At 47.2% G+C, this 27,393-nt stretch overlaps 1 protein-coding gene across 33 annotated transcripts in view; it reads left to right on the top strand.

Annotated features, from left to right (window-relative positions):
- The window catches only part of CACNA1C (calcium voltage-gated channel subunit alpha1 C), a 562,813-nt gene that overhangs the window by 446,270 nt on the left and 89,150 nt on the right, over window positions 1-27,393 (top strand). For 17 of the 33 annotated variants that reach the window (XM_045588403.1, XM_045588420.1, XM_045588402.1 and 14 more), the window contains 10 exons: window positions 1,742-1,902; window positions 3,367-3,592; window positions 11,568-11,775; window positions 12,730-12,850; window positions 14,336-14,450; window positions 15,202-15,322; window positions 15,628-15,697; window positions 20,805-20,937; window positions 24,285-24,414; window positions 25,773-25,832. In XM_045588403.1, coding sequence (XP_045444359.1) covers window positions 1,742-1,902; window positions 3,367-3,592; window positions 11,568-11,775; window positions 12,730-12,850; window positions 14,336-14,450; window positions 15,202-15,322; window positions 15,628-15,697; window positions 20,805-20,937; window positions 24,285-24,414; window positions 25,773-25,832 — 1,345 coding nt within the window. Of the gene's footprint in view, window positions 1-1,741; window positions 1,903-3,366; window positions 3,593-11,567; window positions 11,776-12,729; window positions 12,851-14,335; window positions 14,451-15,201; window positions 15,323-15,627; window positions 15,698-20,804; window positions 20,938-24,284; window positions 24,415-25,572; window positions 25,633-25,772; window positions 25,833-27,393 lie in introns of all 33 variants that reach the window. The other 16 variants (XM_045588407.1, XM_045588416.1, XM_045588426.1 and 13 more) reach the window with 2 other exon arrangements.

Genomic DNA, 27,393 nt, shown 5'->3' on the forward strand with positions numbered 1-27,393 from the left:
CTCCTTCAGGGGTTCGAGCAGAGCAGTCCCAGACCCGTGGGCAGGCCTGACCATGCCACCTCCGCAGCCACTAACCCCGATCCCCGGGGAAAGAGGAATTTAATCTAAGTTCTCAGCATAAACTGACTCGGAGTTGGCTCCTAACATGTAAAAGAAAGCATACTTGATTCCTTTGGTCTCTGCATACAAGCATCAGTGACTTCTGTAACATGACATGGTATCTAAAACATTTTTTGAAACTATGGTTTAAGCTATTTAAGATCCGATATGACTCTGTCCTAAAAATTCATTACTCAGGGGGAAAAACATTGTGTTACCAAATTTCTCCACAATATTAATAACCACAGTAATGGGAGAATCAGAGTCCCACCCAGGTGAGAAAGACTCCTCCGTACCGAGGTCTGGCCGCCTCCAAAAGTGGCAGCTCTCTAAGCACCAACCACCTGGGATTCAGGCCCCTTCCTTTGCCCCTCTGTTCGCCCTCTCGTGTCCTCCCACTTACCCAGGCTGGGAAGTGCATTTGGGAACTATAATTTTCTGACCCGAGCCATTTCTTCCCTGTGTAGTGACTTTTCCCTAGGTAGCAGGTAAGTGTCCTCCACAAAGGTGAGGTGCTCACTGGAGCGGGCATTCCAGCACCCACAGTGATAATAGGGGCCAGATCAGAACATGACCCAGTGAACCCTCCCTGCTTTTCCCTCCCTGCTCTGCAAGGCAAAAAACAAGGTTCTCCCTGTGGTTCTGAGGAAACCACACCCTTCCCAGAGGCGCTGCCCACATCTCTAATCTCGTTGTATCAGGATTTGGTAAAGGGTTGTTGAGGGACAGTAGGTAGAAGTAATCTGGGATGAGTGAAGGGATCATAAACAGCAGAGGTCTCCCTCCCTGGAAACTTAGAATACAGGTGTGAGTGCAGATGTTCATGGACATTGCTCCACGATTCTGCTGTTTCTCACCTGCCTTCTCTATGACCCAAACCATCTTCATTTCTTCCCATCTTCCACTGCCACTGGCTCTCTCTACAGTACCTGCCAGCCCCTCAAGTGGATTTCCAGAGCTGAGCTCCCTAAGCAACCTCCCTGCCCAGAGCACTGTTTCTCTGTGTTGATACCTTCCTGGCTAGAAGGACCACTCTATCAGTCACCCTAGCTAAAAATGCCGGCTCTCCCTTCCATACCTTTCTCCACCCCTTTCTCTCTTATCCTGCACACCCAGGCAGGCTCAAAGGCCTATTGGTTTTGCCTCCAAAATTCATATTAATTCAGTGTCCTCTTTTCCATGGATAAAGCTACTGCCTTCCTCCTCTTCAGCCTGGACAGCTGAGAGAGCATTCTTCCCACTGCTCTTTGAGTAGAAGTTGGCAGAGTTGTTGTTTGTGTTCATTGTTTTATTTTCAAATCAAACCTCATCATATCATTCTCCCTCTCGAAGTCCTTAGCGCGGCCCTCTGTGTGGCCCTCCCAAGCATCCTCTGCCTTCTGTCAGTTGCAGTGCAGGCACTTGTTCAACGTTTGGTCTCAGAGTTACACATGCAGCTGCATATTTTCTCTGCATTGAGAGGATGAAATTAGGGGTGCGCTTTAAACACGCCACCATGGAATTACAAGATGTGATGTGTTTGCTAGGGTTCATCTAGCGTAGTGATTCTCGGTCATGCTTACACAGTGGAATAATGTAGGGAAATCTGAATTTCATAGCCCTCCCACCCTTCTCTCCTCACCACCCCGCCGCCCCTTTCCAGTCGCTACTGGCGCCGGTGGAATCGGTTCTGCAGAAGGAAGTGTCGTGCCGCGGTCAAGTCCAATGTCTTCTACTGGCTGGTGATTTTCCTGGTGTTCCTCAACACGCTCACCATTGCCTCAGAGCATTACAACCAGCCGCACTGGCTCACAGAAGTCCAAGGTGAGAAGCAGCCTCTGGCGCCATCCTGGTTTACTCTAGCACAAGCATGTCAAACTCAAAGGCTAACACGGGCCAAATAAGCAAGGCATGCAGCCCGCGGGCCGAGAGTTTGACATGCTTGAATCCCAAAAAGTGAGCCATCACATGCAGAAGATGGATGGGAAAGTGTCCAGGGGCCGGGACTCTTTGCTGGGGTCACCAAGGGCCTGGCAGCTCAAAAGCCCCACAGTAAAATACACACCTCATGGTAAACAAGCGGGGCTCACCTGGCTGGGTCCATGCCATCTGCCTGCCCCACAGGTGACATGGACACATGCTACACCTGGTTTGGCTCTCTCAGACCCTTGGCTGCCGACTTCCCAGAATGAGTTTTCAATTCTTTAGCTTTCCTGTTGCCTGGAGGTATAGGTGGCAGTAAGTCCAGGTGCGCTGCACACGTGAGGATGAGGTGAGCAAAAACGTAGGGTGAAGGGCAGCAGTGGCCTGAACACGGGGAGCCTCCTCGGCCGGTAGTTAGTGCCCAGTCCCCAGAGCAACCCCTCAAAGAGGCCCTCGCTGGCCAGGGCCTCACAGGCAGACCAGGGTGCACTCCAGACTCTGATGGCCTGGCTTCGCCTCTTGGCTTATTAGTTGGGGGGAGTACCATCTCTCTGAACCTCGCTTCTTATATCTGAAAAATGGGCACTAATACCCTCAGAGCTGCTGTGAGGAGAAAGAAAGGCTGCAAAGCTTTTGTAGTAGATATGGTGCCCCCCGCCCCCTTACTCTCAGTTTCACTTTCTAAGGTTTCAGTTACCTGTGGTCAATCGTGATCTGAAAATATTAAATGGAAAATTCCAAAAATAATTGCAGCTAGGCGGTTAGAGCATCACCCCATGCAATGGAGGATCGCAGGTTAATTTCTGGTCGAGGGCAGGCATCTGGGTTGCAGGTTGGATCCCCAGCCCCAGTGGTAGCATGTGTGGGAGGCAACCAATCAATGTGTCTCTCTCACAACAATGTTTCTCTCTCTCTTTCTCTCCCCACTCTGCCCCCCTCCCTTTCCACTCTCTATAAAAATCAATGGAAAAATACCCTCAGGCAAAGATTAACAAAAATAAAAAAATAAAATTGCACACTGTTCTGAGTAGTATTGTGAAGCCTTCACTGTCGGAGTGTGAATGTACAGGAAAAACAGTGAACATAGAGTTCAGTACTATCTCCGGTTTCAGTCATCCATTGGGAGACTTGGACTATATCTCCTGTAGATAAGGGAGATGGTGTATTTGGTAAATGGATACCTCTTTCCCATCAATTTGGCCCTGCCTGTTCTGTCTTGCTGGCTGTGGATGGGAGAGGTGTCCTGGCTGGGAAGGGAGAATTTGTTTTTTCAGTGCTGATTATCACTGTGTTTTCTTCCTCCTCCTCCCCATATCCCCTCCTCTTGCACCTGTTTGGATCCCATCCCACTCCCGGACCTGCCAGACACGGCCAACAAGGCACTTCTGGCCCTGTTCACCGCGGAGATGCTGCTGAAGATGTACAGCCTGGGCCTGCAGGCCTACTTCGTGTCCCTCTTCAACCGCTTCGACTGCTTCATCGTGTGCGGGGGCATCCTGGAGACCATCCTGGTGGAGACCAAGGTCATGTCCCCGTTGGGCATCTCTGTGCTGAGATGTGTTCGGCTCCTGAGGATATTTAAAATCACCAGGTATTGCCCTCCACTCACGGGACTCGAGGAGACAGCCTGGAGGGCAGGGAGGCGGAAAGGCCTGGGCGGGAGAGCTGCTGCTGTTCCCAGAGGGGTCCGCCCTTGGCTCCATCAGGGAGGCAGCTTTGATTCACTGTACATGGCATATCACTTAGAAGGCCTTTTGACTGAATCTACCAGAGACTCACTCATTGCTCTAAGCAAATTAGGGATTTGCTCAGCCACATACAGGAAGCCCAGGAGGCTTCAAGATGGCATCGGGACCCCGTCTCCTGTTTGCTTTGCCAACCTGAGGCCTGCCCGCCACCCCAAGGTCACAAGGTGGCTCTTGGCGATTGAGCCTTCCTATTGGAATCTGAGGCAAGCTGGAGGGGAACAACGGGGACACCCACCCCATTCAGCCAGCTCCCCCGGGAATCTCCCCCAGCTCTGTTCTCGTGACCCCCCAACTGTGAGAGACAGAAACACTGTCGAGCAGGTGCAGGCTTGGTTCCAAGGGCCTTTAACTGAAGAAGGGCCGTGGACATTGTGCTACAGAGGGCTTTCATCCCTCCTTCCCCACGCTCACCCCCTGCCTGTCTGTCCGTCCGCCAGGTTCCGCAGTGATTCCCATGCAGATGACAGGCAGGGCAGGGGTCGGGAGTGGGAAGCATATTCTAGGACAATCATTTTCAACTGAGTTTTGACCCATTTGGGATGTTGAAATCAGTTTATTGGATCACAACCATCATTTTTAAACAGCTTTAGTAAGATGTAATTAACATACTTATAAATCACCTCTTTATACAATTCATTTTTTATATATGTTCAGAGTTTTGCAACCATCAGCACTGTCTGGTTTTAGACCATTTTTATCACCCCAAAAAGAGGTCCCATACCCATTCCTCATCCCTCACTTTCCTCCCAGAAGCAATTACTCATTGACTCTCTGTCCCTGGAGGTCTGCCTATTGTGAGCAATGACCTGTGTGGACCATACAGTGCATGGTGTTTAGCTTCTTTCACTTGGCGGGATGGTCTCCCGTTTATCCCACTTGGTAGGATGGAAAATACTCCATTCCTTTCTTGGCTGAATAACATGCCAATATATAGACATATGCCCCATTTTGTGTATTCATTCCTTGCTTGGTGGACATTTGGTTTATGTCTACCTTTTGGCCACTATGAAAAATGCAACTATGAGTAACTGATGTTCTAGTTTTTGGTATGGGTGCATGTTTCCATTTCTCTTGGATATATGCTTAGCAGTGGAATATTCAGGTCATTTAAAAACTCTGTGTTTAAGGTTTTGAGGAAACACCAAACTGTTTTCCAGAGACTAGGCTGTTTTACATTCTCATCAGTGATGTATAAAGGTTCCAATTTCTCCACATTCTCGCTTTTCATGAAAGACTGAAATAGAGTAAGAAAACATCAGAAGGCCTCACATGAACACATGTGTTTTTCAAAATCTTTGAGATCTACACCTGAGTTGCAGTATAATATATATTCCTCACTGTGGGTTGTGGTCAGCCCATGTCAGAGCATGTGGAAGGAAGCAAGTCCCTCTCCGGAAGAATCTGCTGTGGGGCCTGGCTGACAGCAGGCGCATGGTGACCGTCATCAGGATTGTGTTAGGAAGCGAGCGTGGGCGGGAAGGAGGGGCGTCTCTCCCATTCAGGGCCCTGGAGTTAGGCAGATCCTGCTCAGAGTGTTCTGAACAACATCCCGAGGTGTTACTGTTCTCTGTAAAGGGTTCTCAGCAAGCACCTCGCACAAGCTTGCTTGTTCCTGTGGTGGTGTTGGGGTCAAATGGGAGAAGGATGTAAAGTGATCACTTCAGGCAGAAGAGTGCCAGGCAGAGGAGACACATCCGGAGCATTTATTATTAACCTAATAGTAACTGTTATTATCAGAGAACACAGCCTACACATACATACTCTCTTACTTTTGTTTCTCCACCATGTAATACTGTGACAAGCCCTGCTGTGGAACCTGGGAACAGGAGGGGAAGGTTTAGTACCAGACAATAGACTGAAAGTGCATGCAGAATTTAAATCCACAAGTTTGACCCTCCCGAGCAAACAATGCCCCTCTCCCCCCTCCCCCCCCAAAAAAAGAACTCTTTATAAATGTCCTGAATGTCTTGGCATTTCAAAAATTCTTGGTTTAAAATAAAAGTAAAAATATAGTAACAATCATTGTTAACGTGCATCGAGGCTGGCTCTGTGATGAGAGGGTGACTGAACTCAAGTGCATTTGCTCCTCACAATTACCTGTAAGAAAAGGTGCGGATACGCCATATGATCATTATTCCCATTTTGCAAATGAGAAAACTGTGGCTTAGAGTTAACTCACTTTCCCAAGGCCACACAAACTGCTCAGGGGCAAAGCGGGATTAAAAGGCATGCTGGCCGGCACGGCCCAGTGGTTAGAGCATCAGCCTGTGTACTGGAGGGTCCTGGGTTCAATGCCTAGTCAAGGGCATTGAACCTGAGTTGCAGGTTCATTCCCTGGCCACCATCAGATCCCGCATGGGAGGCAACCAATTGAAGTGTTTCTCTCACATCGATGTTTCTCTTCTCCCCACCTCTCTTTCTCTTTCCCCCTTCCTCCCTCCTTTCTACTCTTTCTAAAAAAATCAATGAGAAAAAATATCCTCAAGCGAGGATTAACAAAACAAACAAACAAAAAAGGCACCTCTGTGTGCCTGGCTTCTGGTTCTGTGCAGTTCATGACCATGAACTCAAAGTTGACAGCTAAACTGTCTTGTCTGTGTCCCTGAGACAGAACTTATGGGACTTAGCATACTGATACTTGTTATATAGTTGCTGATTTTAATTTCTTCTCCTGGGGTCTGGTGATAGCTATTTTTAATTTGCAGTTTCTAGGACCTCTTAAATAATTTTCAAAGTCCATGTGTTTGGGGGTTTTGTTTTTGTTTTGCTTTGTTTTAATTTCTATATAAAAGAACTTTGCTTTTAGATATTGTCATAGCATCTTCAAGAGATTTAACATTCATTCTATTTTTAATCAATGATTTATCTATTTATAATCTGGCACTATGGCCAAGAAATTATTTTTTAACTCTATCTTTATTGGAGAGCCTCCATAGTTGCTCCATGAGAAAGATTAGTGTTATTTTCAGATCTCTGTAAACAGAATAATTTCATTATCTAATTGGAAGCTTTGGCAGGGGCCATCATCTTCCTGTTTTCCAGTCTCCAAACCCTCTGGGGGCTTCTGGAAAACAACAACAAGACTAACTATGCAGGGGAATCCCATGATCCCTCTGAACCTTGTCCCTAATACACTCCAGAGGCCAAGAAAAGGCATATGACGTGGCCTGGGGTGGGTGCTGGGCCTTGAGGCGGGTCATCTGTGCGTGGTCCTGCCACCAAACAAGATTCTTTTACCATCTCTCAGAGAAGACTTTGCGATGTCTCACTACTGTTCACAGTGTGTTCTGACCAGTGATTGTGATTCTCATACTTAGTTGAACTCGTTAGGAGGTCTCATTAAAGACCCACCTCTAGGGATTTTGACCAGCCAGTGGACAGTTCGTGCTGGTGGTCCAGAGACCTCGCTTTGAGAAACACTGGCCTAATTTTCTGCTGCTGTCCCTTGTCCACTTTTTGCCTAAAAGGTAAACCTTTCTATGTAATTGGAAACGTTGATTTATTTTCCCCCCTAACCCAAGGGTATCTTTTTATTGATTTTAGAGAGAGGCAGGGAGAGAGAGAGAAACATTGATGTGAGAGAAAAGCATCAATTGGTTGCCGCCATCCATTTAAGGATACTTGTATCTCCGTCCCTCTCTTGCTCTGAGTCTGTCTCTGGCTTGAGTCCTGTGGAATTCTCCCTTCTCTCCAATGACAGAAAGTGGCCTGAGCCTTGTTTGAACTGGAACTTTCATCTTGTGATCCTTTAGTTCAAATAGCTCAGGGCTGGGACTTTTTCATTCTAGGTACAGAGCAGAGCATCAGGCTCGCTTTAAAGGAAAGACCTTCCCAGTAACAGTACCAATACTCTGCATGCTTTGCAAACACTCTACCCTACCTCCCCTCTGTCTCACACAGGGCCAAAACTAAATTTGTCCTGAGTGGTAAAAATAAATAAATAAATAAATAAATAAATAAATAAATAAATAAATAAATAAAAGAAAAGAAAAGAAAAGAAAAAGAAAGAAAGAAAGAGAGAGAGAGAGGGGGGGGGGGATGAGGGAGTGGGGTGGAAGGAGGAGAGAAGGAACGAAGGAAAGGACTTAAGGAAGGAAGGAGGACGGAATTCATGACGTCCGGGTAAGTAGCGCTAGCGCTAGCGAGCTGATAGATAGATAGTATCTCCAGAGAGAGAGAGAGAGAGAAAAACCAGAAAAAAGACAAGAACGAAACAGACCGAAACGCAAGAAAACAGAACCCCTTAAGGAAGGACTCCGTCATTCCAGACACCCTCCAAACATTAGATCTCCTTGTGTTGGTGGCAATGATCTATTGTGGCATGTTTATAAAGCAAATTTCAGTGTGTAGTATGGGCATCTGTACACCATCTCAAGAATGGGAGGGGCAGGCAGGAAAGGGGGAAAGGATTCAGTCATGTGAGAAACCCTGGGGAAGCAGGTTCATCAGTGAGGAGCTCGGTGTTGCCCTAGCCTCTCCTTGCACCAGCCACAGGGATATCAGGACTCAAACCAGGAACAGGCTCGGAGCAGGAGAGGGAGGGAGATACAAGTACCCCTGAACACATGGTAGCAACTTAAACCCAGGGAGGTAACAAAGGTGAAGCCAGGGTCAGCAAGTGAGAGAATTTAGGTAAAGAAAAAACGGTCAGATCGGGGGGGGGGGGGGGGACGGGGGGGGACGGACGACGACACGGATGGACGGACTCCTGTATTGTTACATGCCCCAGCTTTAAGGGGAAGGGGAAGGCAGTGGGCTGGGTCTGGCGGGGGATGGGTGGGCAAAGACACACTTTGGAGGCAGTGATTCAGAGCCTCCGAAGGGCTGAAAAGGAAAATTGACCCCAAGGATATCTGCGCAGGTGGCATGTCTGAGGATGGGTGGCATGTGCTTTGGGGCTGTGTCCCTGTAGTCTGGTGTGCGGTGTTCTTGGAGGGAGGGCGCTGAGTTCTCCTGGGCTCCTCTCCGAGGTCCAGGACATTCACACTTGGTTCTGCAGCTGCTCTTTCCTTTTTGGTGTGTGAGTATGTTTCATACTTGTAATGAATTATGATAAAAGCCGCAGTGGATTGTGAGTATGCCATTAACCTCTCTAGTTTACCACCAGCTAATGTTCCTCTGAGCCCGCACAGCACCAGACCTCAGGCCAGGGCTGTAATGGCTGTCAAGAACCAGACTGACACTAAGGAGAGGGCCTGAGGGTCTGGAAGGGCTGCCTACCACTTTGCCTAAATGGTATTTCATGCCACCCTTCCCGGAGGCTGCCCGGGCCCTCCATATCTCAGCAGATAAGATGTCTCTTACATCTTACCTGCTACCAGCTCAGGCATGCCCAGCCCCAACTCTGCTTCTCTTCTGAGCCCTGGGTGTCCTTTGCCACAGTACCTCATTCGCAATCTCTTTGTCTTGGTCTCAGAGCCCCTCACATGCACATGAAGGACGGACAGGCTTCTGTTCAACATGCTGGGCACCCTCATGATGTTTGAAGGAACAAAGGTGCAGGTGGCAGCCCAGTACGGGCGAACCCCACCCTGCCCGGGTTGAACGGGAAGCAACAGGGGTTTGAAGGCAAACAGCACAAACATGATCTACATGAATACATTTTAGGGGGACATCCTACAGTTTGACATGTGATCTGGCAGTGGAACCGTCAGGAATCTCAGACACTTGACCCAAAGATTTAGGGAAAGAAATGATATGGGGGAGGTATTAATACAAATTGCCACTTGTAACTGTTGGGCAGTCCCACCACCACCCCATCTGTTCCCACCACACCCAAACCTCGTCCCCCTGCCTTTCCCACCTTAATCTACATCGACACATTCCCTTCTGACCGCTGGAAATTCTCATTATAAATATGCTCTAAAATTCTGGTTTCTAAACATTAGTTGACCCAACAAATGCTGGAGTGGTCGCAAGAGAATCACGCGAGACCAAGAGCCAGAGAGTATGATGTCATGGTTCCCGGGGGTCCTGGAAATCAGTGTTTAAGGAACACGTCACTGTTCTCAGTGGTTTCCTCTCCAGCACGTTTGGGAATGCTGCTCAGGCATAAACGGGATGGGCAGTCTAGCCCTAGAAAGGCTCTCTCACTTCTTGTTTAAACAAAACAATGACTACAACTTCCAGCCTATGGGGACCCCAGGCAGTCCGCCACATGTCCTGGGTTACACAGACTTTATCTGGGGACAGTGATGGAGAAAATAGGAGAACAGAACTTCTGGTTCCAGCCCTCAAGAACTCAGAGCCAATTCTGGTGAGACGAGACTGTCACAATGAAAAGACTCATTGCATTTGTAGAACAGATGCAACTAAATGTATGATGTTCTAAAAACAGAGGGTGAATGACTGGCCCAACTTGGAAGGAGAAAGGAGCATCAAAGGAGTTCATATTGACATTCAAACTGTAGTTCCATTTGTTTATTTTTTCCTTTGTTTCCCTTGCTCAAGGAGATATAGCAGAAAAATATTGCTATGATAAATGTCTGAGATTTTGCTATGTTTTATGATTTGGGGGCGGGGGTAATTTATGGTTTGAGTCTAACATTTAAGTCTTTAATCCATTTTGAGTTTATTCTTGTGTGTGGTGTAAGAAGGTAATCTAGTTTCATTTACTTTGCACATTATCTGTCCAATTTTCCCAACACCATTTGTTGAATAGATTATCTAATTTGAAAGAATATATGCACCCCAATGTTCATTGCAGTGTTATTTACAAAAGTCAAGATTTGGAAGCAGCCCAAGTGTCCATCAGTAGATGAGTAGATAAAAAATCTGTGGCACATTTACACAATGGAATACTACTCAGCCATGGGATAGCATGAATGGACATGGAGAACATAATGCTAAGTGAACTAAGCCAGTTAAAAAAAGACAAGTGCCACATGATTTCACTCATCTGTGGGATTTAATGAACAAACTGAATTAACAAGCAAATGGAGACAGACTGGTAGGTAGATAGCAGGCAGACAGCTCTGGTGTGAGAGGGGGATGTTGTCAGAGTGGATGGATTGAGCAAAAGAGAAAGAAAAAGAACTCATGGACACAGACAACAGTGTGATGACTGTTGGGGTGAGGGGGAGAGGAGTGGGTAGAGGTCAAAGAGGGTACAAGGAGGATAAATGGTGATGGTGATGAAAAAATAAAATAAAGAAAACATAAAATAAATGCAGATGTCTGAGCCTCAAATTGCAGCTATTGAATCAGGATCTTCAGAAGAGAGGCTTTAAAAAAACAAAACACACTTTTTGGGCAGGGTACTCTTGGGAACTGCTAAGTGATGCCCCCTCTCTTACCTGTGGGTGACCTAACTCTTGCCTGTGCTGGACAGCTGCTGAGGGGAGCATTCCTGGGGGGTGGAAAGTGTTTTTTCTATTTAAAATCCCCAGTGGTAACAATACCAGTATAACTATCCTTTTCACCTGTGCACCAGCCACTATACTGGAAGCTTTTTATTTCTTAATATCTCATGTAATCCTCCCAATAACTTGCTGAAGTGTGGGTTATTCTCTCTATTTCCTCAGCGGGAGGCAGAAGGACAGGAGGTTAAGTGGCTTGTCCAAAGGCACACACAGCTAGCAGCAGCAGAACTAGGTCAGACCGTCTCTTCTCCATTACACGTCACCAATCCTGGAACCTTGAATCAACTAGCTGCACGTTCCAATTGGGAGCTTGCCAGCCCAATTCTGAACACCACACCAAGAAAGGGGAAACGAGGAGGGAGCTGAAACTTACCTTAAACTCTAGCGGGTGTGTGAATGAGGAAAGAAGTCCAGGAAAGCACAGGAGAAGGGTGTTGATTTCTCATTTGGTCCTCAGGTACTGGAACTCCTTAAGCAACCTGGTGGCATCCTTGCTGAACTCCGTGCGCTCCATCGCCTCCCTGCTCCTACTGCTCTTCCTCTTCATCATCATCTTCTCCCTGCTGGGGATGCAGCTCTTTGGAGGAAAGTTCAACTTTGATGAGATGCAGACTCGGAGGAGCACGTTTGATAACTTTCCCCAGTCCCTCCTCACCGTGTTTCAGGTATGGACTCTCCTCTGCTGGGCTTATGACCTGAGGTGGGAGGCGGGGGCGGGGGTAATCGAGTGGTGGGGGAAGTGGGGAGCAGGATGAGGAGCCTGGCAAGGTTGGGGGAAGCTTCACCCTTGTACGGGCAGCCAAAGCCAGCTAGATCAGCCACAGAGGGTCCATGCCAGGGGAACCTTGAGTTCCTTCTATAGTTTCCCCCACCTGCAGGCCCCTGTGGAATGTCCCTGTTGGGTGAACCATTGAAAAAAGATCTAATTGAGAGGTTTAAAAACTTTTCCTAGCCTTGAGAACCTTTATTCAAATAGATTCTATATGAAGTCCAAAATATAAACAAATAAAAGCAGACTACTCTGTTGTGAGAGGGAAGGATGGAGCTCTGTCTGTCTATCCACCATGGTTGCCCCTAGAAATATATAGCTAGCCTATCAAATTTGTGCTTTCATAGATATTTTGGTTTAGGGCAAATCTAAAGTAGCACTTGTTTAAGTTTAAAAGTAGGTTGATTTACAGATAAAAATTAATAACAATGTGGATGTTGCCAAAATCTTAAAGCTTGGACCCAGGTGACTAATGTTTGGAGAGAACTGGGTTGTGTGTTATTCTCCCAATGGACGACATTCACATTTGTAAAGAGGCCATGCCTGAACCCAAGGAATGGCTAGCGGTGGCCATCTCATGCACCATATGTGGGCAGTGGGAGGTGCTTTGACCAGGAAGCCCTGTGGGTCACTTCTCAAATAATAGTGTGCCGGTGGCCATGCACTTTGAGGTCAGGGTCAGCCTGCCAGGTCCAGCTCAGTGGCCCAGGGAGGAGAGCTGGGGCAGGAGGGCCAGAAGTGGAAGGAGATTTCAGGCGTTCTTGTTAGCAGAGCGGGACAGGGCAGGGGAGTTTTGGGTTTGCTGTTGGTCTAACACTGTGTCCCTTATTGGTGGGAATGTGTCATTCAGATCCTGACCGGGGAGGACTGGAATTCGGTGATGTATGATGGGATCATGGCTTATGGCGGCCCCTCTTTTCCAGGGATGTTAGTCTGTATTTACTTCATCATCCTCTTCATCTGTGGAAACTGTATCCTTTGCTCCTGCCTCCCCATCCCTGCCACCCACCCTCCCTCAGCCTACAGCCCGATGTCAAATAGGTGTGCCCGCAGGTCATGACTCAGGGTTGAAAACTAGTTGCCTGTCCACAGGGCCCCCAGGCAAGTGGGGAGATGCATCTTCTGGGGGAGAACGCAGTTCCCAGCCCAGACCTCCTTAGCGGGAGAGGGGCTCAGAAGGAGCCAGGAGCTGTGGCACAGGCGGGATGTAAGTTTATCTTCCTGTGCTGTTCTGCCCGTTTCCAGGAGGCATGTCCTCCTCCTGGTTCAGGTAAACAACATCCTCCCCTCTCACAACAGAACTCCCATGTGAGCCACCCAGGTGTGAACGCCCTCGCTGCCCTGGCTGCCTGGCCTCGTGGCGATGGGAGGCTTTGTTGACTGAACCTCGTCCTTGACATGACCATCACCTCTCCCCCTGCCTTCTGGTCAATGCTCCTCCCTCTGAAGCCACTCTCCCAGCCTTTGGTCACAGGGAGAATTGGACGCGCCTCACTAGGCAGGTCCACGGGCAGTATTTTAGGGTCTCACATGTGGGTACTCTTCTTTCCCCTGGTGGTAACCCTGTGAGGCTCTGTGCTGAGGTGGGCGGCCAAGTAGACCGGGGTCTAAATCACAGCTGAATGTAATGCAGAAAGCATGGCCATGGCCCCAAAGACAAGCTGGGTGACCGCTGCTGCTGATACACTGGGGTGATAAAGTGACAGTAACTGCTCCTCAATGGGTCCTTGTGAGGGTCAGTGGGGAAGGCCCAAGGGCAGGTACCCAGCAGCCTCTTGGACATACCCCCCATCCCTGGTTGTGGTTTCCTGTGTGTGAAATGGTATGACTGTCGTGCCTGGAGCAGGAGGTCAGACTTAACAGACGTTAAGTCCCTGCTCAGCTATCCTTTCTTTGCTTCTACAGTTCTCTGACCCAGTGTTTCCATTCAAAGTTGGGGGTAGAGGGAGAAGACAAGGGCAAACAGCCACTTCAGTCAAATTTGCTGAGCTCCACCGCACCCCTGAGGGCCTCTGTAGGGGCGGCTCACATTAAGAGTTGGCAGGGATATCAGACCACCTCCTCAGTGCCCTGTAATGAACAGCTCTTAAGAGCCTTCTGCGTTGTTAGAAACAATGCTCTTTATAATGTCAATTACAGCCAGCCATCTCTGTGGGGAACCAGTGATGAAGCGCAGCAATTAAAGAGCGAGGCAGAGCACTGCCTTCCTCCCTCCCTGCTCTAGCCTGAAAGCCAGCCCACTCTCCACCCCTTAGAAAACTCCAGGTAGCTGGTAGCATGGTGGGAAGGCAAAGAGATGGAGGAGAGACACTCCTGAGCTCAGCACCCCTGGGTCACTGTTGAGCTCCCTCTGTGGGGAACTCTATCTCTGCATGTCCTGCACGCCCCCCAGCCCCCTGTGCCCACCGAAAAGCCCAAGGCCAAGGGTCATTTTCTTTAAGAATGGACACAAACAGATATCCTACTGAATGTGTTCTTGGCCATTGCTGTGGACAACCTGGCTGATGCTGAGAGCCTCACATCTGCCCAGAAGGAGGAAGAAGAAGAGAAGGAGAGAAAGAAGCTGGCCAGGTAACCCTCTAAGCTGCCCCATGCCCAGGACCCCAGGGCCCAGTTCTGGAATGCCATTCCCATTGGTGGTAAAGAGAGGTGTGAGCATGGCCTCTGCTGGCCTGTGTTGCTACCAGAAGGGCATTGGGCTTGGGACTTCCTAGAATAGGTTGGGGCTCTCCCCTAATTCCTAGGCATTGCTCCAAAGTGAGGACTAGCATGAGTCGCAGCCTCTGTGAAGGTGTTGCATTCCCCCAGCAGTGTGGAAAGTTGTGGTTTTCTCCTTGGAGAAAAGAGGTCATCTTAGGTGAGGGGAGCAAAGGATGAGAAGGAAGGAGGCAGCCACTCAGTGAGGAATTGCAATTCCAGGTGAAAGAGAGATTCCTCCTCACTGTTTTGAAGGCAAAATTGGCCCTCCATTGTCTTGTCATTGTCTAAGATGGGACTGTCCTAGGCCACAGATCTGCTGGGTTCTGGGCCGAGTTCTCAGGAGCCAAGCCTGAATGAGTTCCCAGAATCTTTCTCTGACTTAGACGGGGCCTGGGAAAGGCCAACTGAGTACAGGCAGCGACGTGTGGCCAGCTGCCTGGATCCTGGGCCCAGCCCAGTAGCATTTGTGGAGTTGCACCTGCCTGTGTCGGGAGAAGGAAGATGGACACAGGCACAGGAATCTGCTCTCATTGTCCCCAATAGACCTCAGGGCAGTTCCCTACCCCTGTTCCCTGTCACTCCAGTAAACATCCTTTATGGTTTTCTCCTGCTGACCGGCCAGGACTGCCAGCCCAGAGAAGAAACAGGAGGTGGTGGAGAAGCCAGCAGTGGAGGAGACCAAGGAGGAGAAAATTGAGCTGAAATCCATTACAGCTGACGGAGAGTCCCCACCCACCACCAAGGTGAGCACTGTTTCCTTCCAGGACCTGGGAGGGGAGGGACCGTCTCCCCAGGTCAGACACCCACAGAAAAGAGCAAGGAGGGAAAGAGATGGGTGGATAAGAGCAGTGAGGGTGGATCAGGAGAGCAGGAATGTGAAGAGCAGGCAGAGTGAGTGAATCCCACCTCTGTTAATGTCTCGGGGGTCTGTGCAAAGTCATGAGGATATATTTTTGAATCAACAACTCAGCCACTGATGCTAATGCAGCCTCTAAAAGTTGGGTCATGTCTGACTGGATTCTTCCTTCTCTCTCCCTTGGCTGCCTAGATCAATGTGGATGACTTCCAGCCCAATGAAAATGAGGACAAGGGTGTCTACCCAAACCCGGAAGCCACAGGTACTGTTCCCCTGCCTGCCACGGGGGGCAGTTGGGGGTGGGCAGGAAAGGAATGGAGGAGACCTAAATTCTAAAGCCATGTGAAAGTAACCATGTGTTAGGGGCCAATGGTTCCAGTCTTCCTCTACAGGGACCTTGTGCTGCTCAGTGTCTCCAGTCTGCACTGAGCGTTACCCATGATCATCTGGGGGAAACACTGCTCCTGGTTTGCTCATAATAACAGTGTGAGACTGAGTAAATTAGGCTTGAGCAGTGCTGGCGTGTCCTTTGGAAGATGGATTATGTATACATTTAAGGTTTTATTATATCCTATGTTGTAAAATCATCATTAACATTATATAATCCATTAGTCTAACATATGTCGCAGCATCATGCACACTAAATAATAATAGTAAATTCCAAATCTGCCTTGTCCTTACTCAGGAGGCAGTGCTGAGTACAAGGACAGCTGCCACCACAGATGTCCCACTTGTCACTTTGTAAACCGCTTTCAGGTCTCTTATTATGAAAAGAGCTAGTGCCACTCGGCCTTCTCATCTTCTGTCTGATCTGTCCATGGCAGGCAGGCTCTGCTGGGAGGCTTGGGATGTGAGAGTTCCTTCCGCCTCCCTCCAGGGTTCACCTCTCTGCCTCCTGCAACCCCACATCCTGTACCAGCCCTGGGTTTGCCTCCCTTTTACCTACAATCGAAGATTATTTCCACCAGTTTCAAGCTCGCACTCAATTCCACGCAATAAGGGACTGTTGATGTGACTGACATTTTCTGCTCTGTGTAGGCTAGGCTATATTTGAGTTGGTGGCCACTTACAAGCAGAGCTAGGTTTTCCTTTTGCTTTCCCTCCCCGGGTTCTCTGCTGTGTTCCCTGCAAGGGCTCCAGCAGCCAAGTTGTCCCTGGGAGCAGGCTCCTGGTGGTCATTCCCTTCTCTCACCTCCCTCTACCGGGGAAATGGGGTGGCTCTGGGCTGGGAGGAGGGCAGGGAAGGTGTGTCCAGGTGCAGGCACTAAGCTTTTTGAAGTTTTAAAGCCCATCTGGGTGGAAACCATCACAGAATTTCAAAGACAGAGAATTATTGGCCAAATGCAATGGAAGGATTTTGTCTTGATCCTGCATGAATCAATAAACTTTGAAATGACATTGTTTTAGATAATTGGGGGAAATTGAACATGGACTGGGAACTAAACGATTTAAGTAGTTTTTGTTAGTCTTATTAGTATAACGATATCATTATAATTCTATTTTTAAAATGCTGAAGTGTTTATAGCTGGAGTCTGAAATATTTAGAGGTTTCTTTAAAATAATCCAATATTTTTTTAAAAATGGGAACAGAAGTAAATGAAACAAGATGGGCAAACTATCAATAGTTGTTGGAATTGTGTATGGAGGTCCACCATGCGAGGCTCTGTACTCATAGGATTATTATAAGGATGATGATTGTTATTAATGTTTAAGGAGAAAGACAATAAAAAAAACAAATCCCTCTGGGCCCTAAGGTGTCTGTCCTGCCTGCCTGAGCCTTCTGGAGGCCCTGCACACTGCCATTCTCCCTCAGGGCTGGGGCAGACACATACCTAGGACAATAACCACAAATTCCATTATCCTAAATAGACTCATGGCTGTTCTCTTCTTTGTTACTCTAATGAAATAAATAAATAAATAAAAAGCAGGTGGGGGGCGTGGGGATGGACTAATAAGGATACTATTGTCCCTGCATCAGTCATCAAAGAAGTGTCTCTGTTGACTGGCTTTAAGGATTCTTGGAACGGTTTTGCTTTTAAACTGAAAAGCTATTTGCAACTGAAAAGCTGACTCCTAGGGATTCTTTAGATGTCTTTAGGATCTATTGTTTTTCCTGATCACATGTACACCTTTTTCTACCCTGTTTTCTACCCAGGCCTTTGTTTCTTTGGGCCCCACACTTCTCCCACCTCTGGTCCATAACCAAGGCTGTCCTGCCTCAGCTGCTCCCCATCACCACTGCTCAGGCCCTGAAAGCAGCTCCTAAGCCCCACCCCATCCCCCTCAAGGCTAACTCAGCTTCTCTTCCCAGCTCCTGCTCCCCCTTCCTGCCTGCGCAGCTCCTGGCTCCCTGAGTACCAGGTGCGGCCACACCCCCAATGTCTCCTCCAAGGTCACTTGACCTGTTTTCTCTGCTCTTGTCAGTGCCTCGTTCCTGCCTGCTTCTCCTCTGATCAGTTGTCCTCCCAACTGCTTTCACAGCTTTAGGGCAGCTGGCCCTGCTGTGTCCCCAGGGGGGCAGCACTGGTGAGCGTCCTTGTGCCCCACTTTCCACCAGCCTTCCAAAGGGAAAGGTCAGAGCTGGAGAGCAATCCTACACGCTCTTCCCTCCTTGCTTCCTCCTGCTCACTTTGCCACCACCCCTCTCTGTAGGTTGCTCTGTTTATTTGTCCACGTTGCACCAAAGGTGTGCATGGAGACGCTGAGCAGGGCTGAACTGCAGCCTGCACTCTGCTGGCTATGGCCCCTGCCCTCTCAGGAACACCCAAAGGAGGGGCCTGTTCCTAATCCACAGAGCAGCCTCAGAGGCCAGAGGTGGCCAGTCAGTTCTTCCCTCTCAGTTTAATCTCCAGAGCTCACCGGGTGGTGTTAGCCTCCAAGCTTTATATGCACTCAATGTTAGAAATGTCTACTTGCCCAGGAAGAAAAGCATTGTGCCAAGATTGTGCTTTTATGTAACTTTAATTTATTTGAGTGAACATACGCATGTTCTTAAGAGTCACTAAGGACTTTGAATTAATGAGTACAATGAAGAAGAAATGTGAAGGGCATCAGGGGATGTATAGTACAGGGCCAGAAGCGGGGGTCACTCGAATTGCTACAAGGGGCTTGAGGAGGAGAGCAGTGAGGTAGGGGGTGCCAGGGAAGCTCATGGGCAAGAGTGGCCTTGAATGGACTTTGAGTTCAGAGAATTGGAGAAGAAAGAAGTTATTTCAGGACCACTGTTCTCAACACACAAAGCTGGAGGGAACCTCAGAGACATTCGTTCACTAACTACTTAGCAAGCGCCTACTGTGCGCCTGGCACTGTGGCAAGCACAGGATACTCCTGCTTTTCTGTGCTGACATTTCAGTGGGGATACTGACAATGTGCAAAAATACAAGCCAGCCAGGTGACATCAGATCCAGAGCCAAGGGCTGTGCTTGAGCAATGGGGCTGCTGCTTTGCTGTCAGGCCCATGAAGACCTCTTTGAGGAGGCAGCACATGGACTGAAGCCTGAAGAAATCATGGGGAAGCCTGAATCACACGTGTGGACATCATAGGGAAGAGCCTTCCAGGTGGAGGATCTGGCAAGTGCAGAATCTCTGAAGTGGAATGCCCTTTTCTGATGAGGAGCCTGAAGGAGCCTGTGACAGAGAGAACACAAGGGCCGGCCAGGTCAGAGCAGGTGCCGGGCGGACCGTTACAGGTGAAAGAGCACAAGGAATTCCTCAGGAGGAGATTAGGAAGGCATAACACTAGTAAATATGTTTTTCTATAAATACAAATGATTAAGATAATCATTAAATTACCTGTTATCAAATTATCATGAATAAGAAAGTGTTGGGCTATTTGGAGCAAAAGTGAAAGGAAAACAAACAGCTAGGCAGAAACTTAAGATCCTTACTTTAATTTCACTTGCAAATATCATGATTTAGGTCAACTCGGGTTTTATTTATTTTGCTTTCAAGTGTGAGATTTTACCTTTCTTTTACATACCAGGTTCAGTATAAAAACTTCTACCCTTGGCCATACACATTTTTTCATTGTGTGCCTCTCTTCTACTGAAAATATTCTAAGAAGAGAATCTGATTTATTTAATCTATATTCTGCTGATCCTCAAAAAAAAAAACAACAACAACCTTGGGTCCAAAATGCTTCTTGTTTGATAAAGAGCCACACTGTGTGCCAGGCATTTTCCCTCTGTCTTCGCTTTAAGCTGAGGAGAGTATGCAGGGCATGGCTGTCTCTCCAACCAGCTTGGTCTCCATCTGCGCTTCTTTTGTACGTTCTTCTTTTCTACAATATAAAGCTAATGTTCATGTAGAAGTTTAATCGCCAAAAAATAACCCTGGCTGGTTAGTTGGAGAATTGTCCCATACATCAAAAGGTTGTGGGTTTGAGACCCTGTCAGGGCATATATCTGGATTACAGGTTTGATCCCCAGTTGGCACATATGAGATGCAATCTATGGATGTTTATCTCTCACATTTATGTTTATTTTATCCTTCCTTCCTCTCTTTCTCTAAAATCAGTAAAAACATATCTTCAAATGAGGATTAGAAAACAAAGAAATGAGGGCTACTCTATACCATCATGGTTTCTCTCTCCAATATTTTCAGCACAAAGGGAGATGGAACAGGTAGAAGGTGAAGGGATTAAGCAAAAGAAAAACATATTCATAGAAAAACATAGTCAGAAAGAAATAGGGCCAAGGCATTGACTGAAGGGTCCGTGCTCTTAGCGCCCAACCCCCTTCTCAGCATGTACTGGCCCTCTTCCATGGGTAGTGAGCTTGTAAGTCATTTGCCTTTGGTCCATCTTAAGTGTGGCCACTAGCTGGGAAGACAAAAGAATGTCTAGACTCTTGAATGAAGGGCCTATTGAGGTCAGCATTATTACCCCACTGTCTCTACAGTACATGATGTTTCATAGTTTCAGGAATAGGCAAAGTGTTGATTTTAAACTCTTGGAACCTGCAAGGATGGAGCTGTTTGCAGGGGATCCCACAAGCCAACTAAGCCATCCCCTTCCTTTACCTGGTAGTGCCCTCAGCTAACCTGGCCTCCTTTTCTAGAACCTTACAACTAGGATGATCCACCATCCCAAAGTGCATGGAACTGAGGCGTTTCCTGGAATGTGGGAATTTCAGTTTAAAAACCAGTAGAGTTCTGGGGAAACCGGGTGCTGCCAGGAAAGTATTTCTAACCTAGATGAACTCCCGTGGTGCCCATGGGGAAAAAGCTGGGAGACTGTCTTGGTTGGTGCCTTATGTTTTCAGAAATGCAAATGATGCCTTGATTCTTGCCCGTAGGAAGGTATCTGGAAGTAGACAGCGCAGTGGTGAAAGTAAATGGAGTTATTTTAGAAGGTGCTTGCTTTCTTTCAGGAGAGGAGGATGAGGAGGAGCCTGAGATGCCCGTGGGCCCACGGCCACGCCCACTCTCGGAGCTGCACCTGAAGGAAAAGGCGGAGCCCGTGCCTGAAGCCAGTGCATTTTTCATCTTCAGCCCCAACAACAGGTGTGTGAGAGCAGTGGGGAAGGTGGACTCCGCTCCCTCCAGGCACCAGGACCACCGCTCCCCACAGCTTGTGTGCAGAGAGGGACTGGTTTTGTCCCTCAGCATGTTAAATGTGCTGTTCCACTGAACAGTCAGCTGGCATTCCTACACTCATTGTCAGTAATCTGCCCCTTATTTCCTTTTAGGGAAAGGAGTTCTGGATTCCAAATCAGACGGCCTGTGTTTGTCACTTCATTTTTTGAAACACGTAAACTCTATTTCTAGTCTTTTGGTGATTATTCTTGGTAATTAGGAAATCTATTTAACTTAAACTCTAAAGCAAAACAAGAGCTTTCTTTTTTTAAGGGAAAGGTTCTTTTTCTTTTTTTAATATATTTTATTGATTTTACACAGAGAGGAATTGAGAGGGACAGAGAGTTAGAAACATCGATGAGAGAGAATCATCGATCAGCTGCCTCTTGCACACCCCCCACTGGGGATGTGCCCACAACCAAGGTACTTACCCTTGACTGGAATCGAACCCGGGACCTTTCAGTCCGCAGGCCGATGCTCTATCCACTGAGCCAAACCGGTCCTGGCGCAAAATAAGATCTTTAACTTTGTGCAAGACATCCTTAACGTCTTGCAAAATAAAAGGAAGTTTGATTATTTTAACTCTTCTCAATCCCTCCTGCCTTACATGTTATTGTTGATTAGTATTTAATCCTGACCTGTATTTTTAATCCAAGTTAGACATTATTGTCAATATCAGTATTATTATATAGACAGTATATGTTTGGATTTACATACAAACTTACCAACCCATCCTTCTGCAATCATTCTTTTTCTTCCTAAAGTACATTCTTTTCTTCTCTTTTTTTTAAAATGTACTTTTTTTTTTTTACTTTTTTTTTACAGTTGACATCCAATATTATATTATATATTATATCAATTTCAGGTGTCCTAACATACATTCTTTCGAAGTTCCTGTAGTTCCTGTATGATAAATTCATTTGGCCTTTGTTTATCTATATAATTGCTTTCATTTTTTTATACTGAAATTTGATACTTCTATTTTATTCTTTAAGTTTTTAGTTTTCATCCATGTATTTGGACATGTATACATGTTAGTTTTCATCAAACAGGTTTTTTTTAACTTATCTTTATTGTTGAAAGTGTTCCAGATGTCCCCCTTTTCTTCCTCATTGACCCCCTCCACCTCGTACCCATTCCCCCCAGGCCTTCACCACAGTATTGTCTGTGTCCATGAGTTATGCATATATGCATATATTTCTTTGGTTAATCTCTTCCCACCCCTTTACCCCCCTTCCCTCTGAGATTCTGCAGCCTGTTCCATGCTTCTTTGTCTCTAGATCTATATTGTTCATTAGATTCCACATATGAGTGAGGTCATGTGATAATTGTCTTTTTCATTTCTTATTCTTAAAAATAGTTTTGCTATGTACACAATTTTAAGTTGACAGGTTTTGTCACTCAGCATGTTAGATGAATTATCCTATTGTATAATTAGCTGTTATTCCTAATTCCTCTATCAGTTCTTTGTAGGTAATCTCCCCTTATTTCGAGCTGCTTTTACCATCTTTGGTTTGTTGCCTTAATGTGCAGATTTACTACTGTGTGTCTAGACATGGACTTTTTTTCATTTATCTTGCTTGGAATATGTTATGCTTCTTAAGTCTATGGATTTATATTTTTCTTCAGTTCTTGAATGACATTGAAGATTAAAATAATAATTGCTAATTCTTGAAAAATTACAGCCATCATCTCTGAATATTGCCCCTCATCATTCTCTCTATTCTCTTTTCTGTTGCTCTAATCAGACTTATGTTAGACCTTCTCATCTTCCTACCCTATCTCTTACTGAGTCTTGCATACCTTTGATCTCCTTATCTCTATTTTGCTATCCTGGTAATTTTTTCAGCTGTATCTTCCAGTTTCTTAGTTCTCTCTTCCACTTTGTCTATGCTAAATTAGTTTTTATATTGATTATTATAATTTTTTATTTCAAGCAGTTCCATTTGTTGCTTGATTTTACAGATTCATTTATCTCTAACACTTAACTATCAATTTATTATCTTTGTGATCAAGTCCTTTATTTCATTAAATATTTCTAAGATAGTTGTCCTATATTTTGTTTCTGATATTTTTAATATTCAAAGTTTTTGGCAGGGGGGAGTCTAAATCATTTATTTATTTATTTATTTGTTTATTTATTTATTTATTTATTTTTCTGATTTTCCACTTATCTTGCATGTTTAATGATCCTTGATTATGATCTCAATAGTTCATATTAATTGGTGACCTTAATTACTATTGGGGCAGCTTAGTTCCAGAAACTCCTGGCTTGAAATGAAGTTTCCTGATAGCAGTGCTGCTACTGGCATCTCTCCTCAGGCAGCTCTGCCCTCCTACCTTACCTATCACATGACCCCAGATTGGAGGGTTTGTTTGTTTGTTTGTTTTTTTGTTTGAAGAGGATGGTCATTGCAGGCTTCTCTGAACTCTCCTGAAACCAGAATTATCTGGAAGAGCTTGTCCTTTCCAGCGTTTGGTGCTTCTGTAGCAGTAAGGTCTTTCAGAGCAGTTAGTCAACCACATGCCAGGAGCAGAGGGCTGAGGCCTAGTTTCAATCCCTCATTCTATAGGTTACATTTCTGGGCAAAATGCTTCTTCTTGGGTTTCATTGTTTTTATTTACCAAGTGCAAATGATGATATCCCCATATCACCTTTCTATTAATATACCGTCACAATAAGATAGAACACAAAACACCCTTGGCACTGGAAGTTTAGCATTTGTGGTACTATCAGTGTGAGCCCAGAGATCCATGTATGTAGTAGTTCTTTGTAATTGTCCTGAGGTATGGAATTGAATTATACGCCATGAAGCTATCATACCGAGTAAATCGCCTCAGTAGAGTGTAGGTTCAGCCATCAGCATCCACGTCTCTGGGTGGCTCTGTTGTTCCCTATACATAAAAATATGAAGTAGATCTCAAAGTGGTTGTTGTTGTCTTTTAATGATGGGAAAAGAAGTCCCACAACAAAAATCAGTTGTCAAGGTCACAACAACATTGAAAATTTAGAAATTCACAGGGGTCTCAGATGTAACCCTATAAAACGTCAAAGCCTCCTATCAATGAAAGAGCTTCAGAAGGCAGCATTCTGGGCAGATGTGCCTCGTGGTGGGGTGCTGGGGCTGCCGTCACCCAGCGCAGGAAGACTTCAGGCTGGAGAGCCCACTCCCCCAACTGACGCGCACCTTTCGCACATTGAAAGGCCCCGGGAGACCCAGGGAGCTGCTTTCCTTGCCTTCCTCACATGTGTCTCTTCTCTCCTCCCTATGCAGGTTTCGCCTCCAGTGCCACCGCATTGTCAATGACTCCATCTTCACCAACCTCATCCTCTTCTTCATCCTGCTCAGCAGCATCTCCCTGGCTGCGGAGGACCCGGTCCAGCACACCTCCTTCAGGAACCATGTATGCATTCCCGTTAGTTTTCCGCACCCCTTCCTCCGGAATGTGACTGAGCCCACAGCTTCTGTCACTAACCTCATTGTCCAGTCAGGAGCCCAACTCCAAATCTCATAGTCAGATAAACAGTTCTTTCACTAGAGTAAGGCTTTCGTAAAAACCATATAAGGACCACAAGTAAGAAAACATGTACCCAGATACCTCAGGCTGGTTTGATGGGCAAAGGTGGGGACTTTCATTGCCTGTGGATGTCCCCAGGACACACTGGTTTCCTGTAAACTTAGTAAAAGGATATCCACTGATCCTGACTTGCTCTCGGATACTCTGGCCAGTCCCGATCATTAGGGAGACAGGAGCACTGGCAGACAGCTGCCAATGATAAGACTGAGCTTGAATAAAAGTGCGTTCCTGTGGCCTCCTGTGAACTTGGAGACCCACTCAAGGCTCCGATGAACAACATTAGAATAAAAAGTAAGAATTGCTGTATTCCGAAGCCTCAAAACAAGTCCCAACCAAGTGGACTTGAAGAGAGGCGCCTACCAATCTAAAGGCATTCCCTGCAAAGCACTTGGTGGTCCTGCTTGGTTCAGAGCATTTTTACTGAGACAGATACTGGCCCTCGCTCTGATCCTCGGAGATAGATTAAACTGAAACCACCTGCCCCAGCCTGGGTGGCCTCCCTCCTGTGCCCCAGAGGACACAGCTCCAGTGTAGGTTCCCACCAACATGGAAAGCTGGCCGAGCCACACCAATGTCAGTTAAGCACTTTGTATCTTCCTGCAAAAGCAAATCCTATTTTCTGTCCTTTTGACAAGTCGTTATCTCAGCGGACTGATGTGGATTTGTAAGGATTGGATTAGTCAGAAAAACATCAAGATGCTGTAGGGATTTGGGGCCAACCAAGGCCTGCCTTCAGCTCCCTTCACACATTGGGGACTCCACCCAGAGCCACCAGCTGCCTGAGGCCAGCCCACTCCAGGGCCCAGTGCTGTGTGTGTGCCGCTCAGCTAACTTGTTTCCCTTTGTCTCTGCGTGGAAAGGCTTACATGGCGTCTGTCGTGGTTTTGAAGTGTGATTCCTTTTCTGGTGAACAGCGACTGACCTCTCCCCCGTCCTGCCTTCTCCCTTCCCTCCCCGTACCCACTGTTTCTCTTTGTTTTACAGATTCTGTTTTATTTTGATATTGTTTTTACTACCATTTTCACCATTGAAATTGCTCTGAAGGTAAAACCCGCCCCTCCTGCTGCTCCTCTTGTCCTCCTCCTGGGCACTAGCTCTCTGCCGCTGTCTGTCCCTAACACACGTGCACCTGTTGCTGTCCGTTCCCTCTCTGAGCCACTAATCTAATTATGCTTATTTTTCAGATCCTAGGCAATGCAGACTATGTCTTCACTAGTATCTTTACATTAGAAATTATCCTTAAGGTAATGCAACCTGAGAAATGCATTCTCTCTCTTTCTCTATCTCTGCCATGCCTGCCTCTTTCCTCTTGTTTCTTTTACTCTCAAGCCTGAAATCAGAAGCATTAGTGCCCCTGACATTGTGCTAGTGCTTTACTCAGGCTCAGAAGCCAGGAAAAAACCCACCCTCACTCCCACACCTGCCTCCTCTCAGCCTGGCATTTGGCTTCCAGTGTCACTGACGGGGGCTGTCCTGTCACCAGGTCTGGCCCTGTGCCCGCCAGCAGTGGCCCTTCACCCACACACCATCTGTGGGCAATTGATGACTGACCCTGCTTGGACCTCCTCCTGCCCAGAGGAAATGCCACACAAACTCCAGTGATGGGGAAGTTCAGGGTCATGGCAGGGTCGCTTTGGCTACCTTCTTTAATGCCCATCTTCAGCTCCTCGGTACTGGCAGCAGACATGTGGGCCCAGCACAAGATTTGGGCCAGACTCCCCACTGAGTTCTGATTGACAACTCTAGATTAGATTACTCCTGAAACCTCGGTTACCTGCCAGAAAGCTTTGTGGCAATGCCCCTTGCCCTGAGGAGGGAGAGTTGTACCGGAGAGCTAAGTGCAGGGGGTGAGAGCCAAGTGCTGAAAGAAGCGGGAGCACCCAGGCCCCAGGTCCCAGAGGTGAGGGCACAGGCTGTGGAGCCGCCAGCAGTTCCAGGATCAGGCAGCTCGTCTGCAGAACCCACAGCCCGCCTCCCAGCAGCACTGGGATGAGGCACATCACTTCCAAGTTTTTTTCTGATTATTTATATTCATACATAACTAATAGATTACTTATGTTTTATTTTATTCTGATTTCTAAGTTTACCCAGTATATTTCTGAGCCTCTAACCAATGCATTGCCACTCCAATTCATCCCGGACATAGGGGATTTACTCTGACCCCAAACAGCCCCCCACCGAAGGGTCAAAGCCTCCGGAGCGTCTTTCTGGGATAGTCCCCTGGGATGCTTCTCCCCCGGGCCAGGCTCCCTTTCACCCTTCAGGGGGCTGGTGCAACCAATGTCCAACCAGGCCCTGCGTGGGCAGCCCAGCCCCCACTCTTCCTGGTGGAACTCCCACGTCCTGTTGGGAATTGGGCAGTTTTCTGCCTTTTTTTTTTTCCCCCCATCCAGATCCAGCTTCAGTCCCTGGTTCCATCTTACAATACTGTTTCTGGGGTTTTCTCTCTACTCAGCAGAATGGATCTGCCAGGTCCCCGTTCTGAGGGTGGGGAAGGGGCCCGAGGGGTGCTGGCTGCACTCAGAGGGGTGCTGCAGAGCCCCCTTCCAGGAGGAGCTGATATTTTCAGCTCAGGGAGGCACTCAAACACCCCAAATCCTTTCCTGTGACAAGAAGTTCTCAGCGCCCCCTGCAGAGCCTCCCTGGGGTGTCAGTGGCGCTGTTGTGCCTCAAACAGGAGTGAGAGCTCCCTGCACAGGCGATGTCATGGCAAGACCTTCCTTGTCTTCCCCTCTGCCTCTTCTGCTCTCTACCCAGTGTGCTTCCAGATATAAACCCCAGCCCCAGCGCCCTTCCCTGCACTTC

This window comes from Pipistrellus kuhlii, unplaced genomic scaffold (genome assembly GCF_014108245.1).
Source record: "Pipistrellus kuhlii isolate mPipKuh1 unplaced genomic scaffold, mPipKuh1.p scaffold_m20_p_3, whole genome shotgun sequence".
Lineage (NCBI taxonomy): Eukaryota > Metazoa > Chordata > Mammalia > Chiroptera > Vespertilionidae > Pipistrellus > Pipistrellus kuhlii.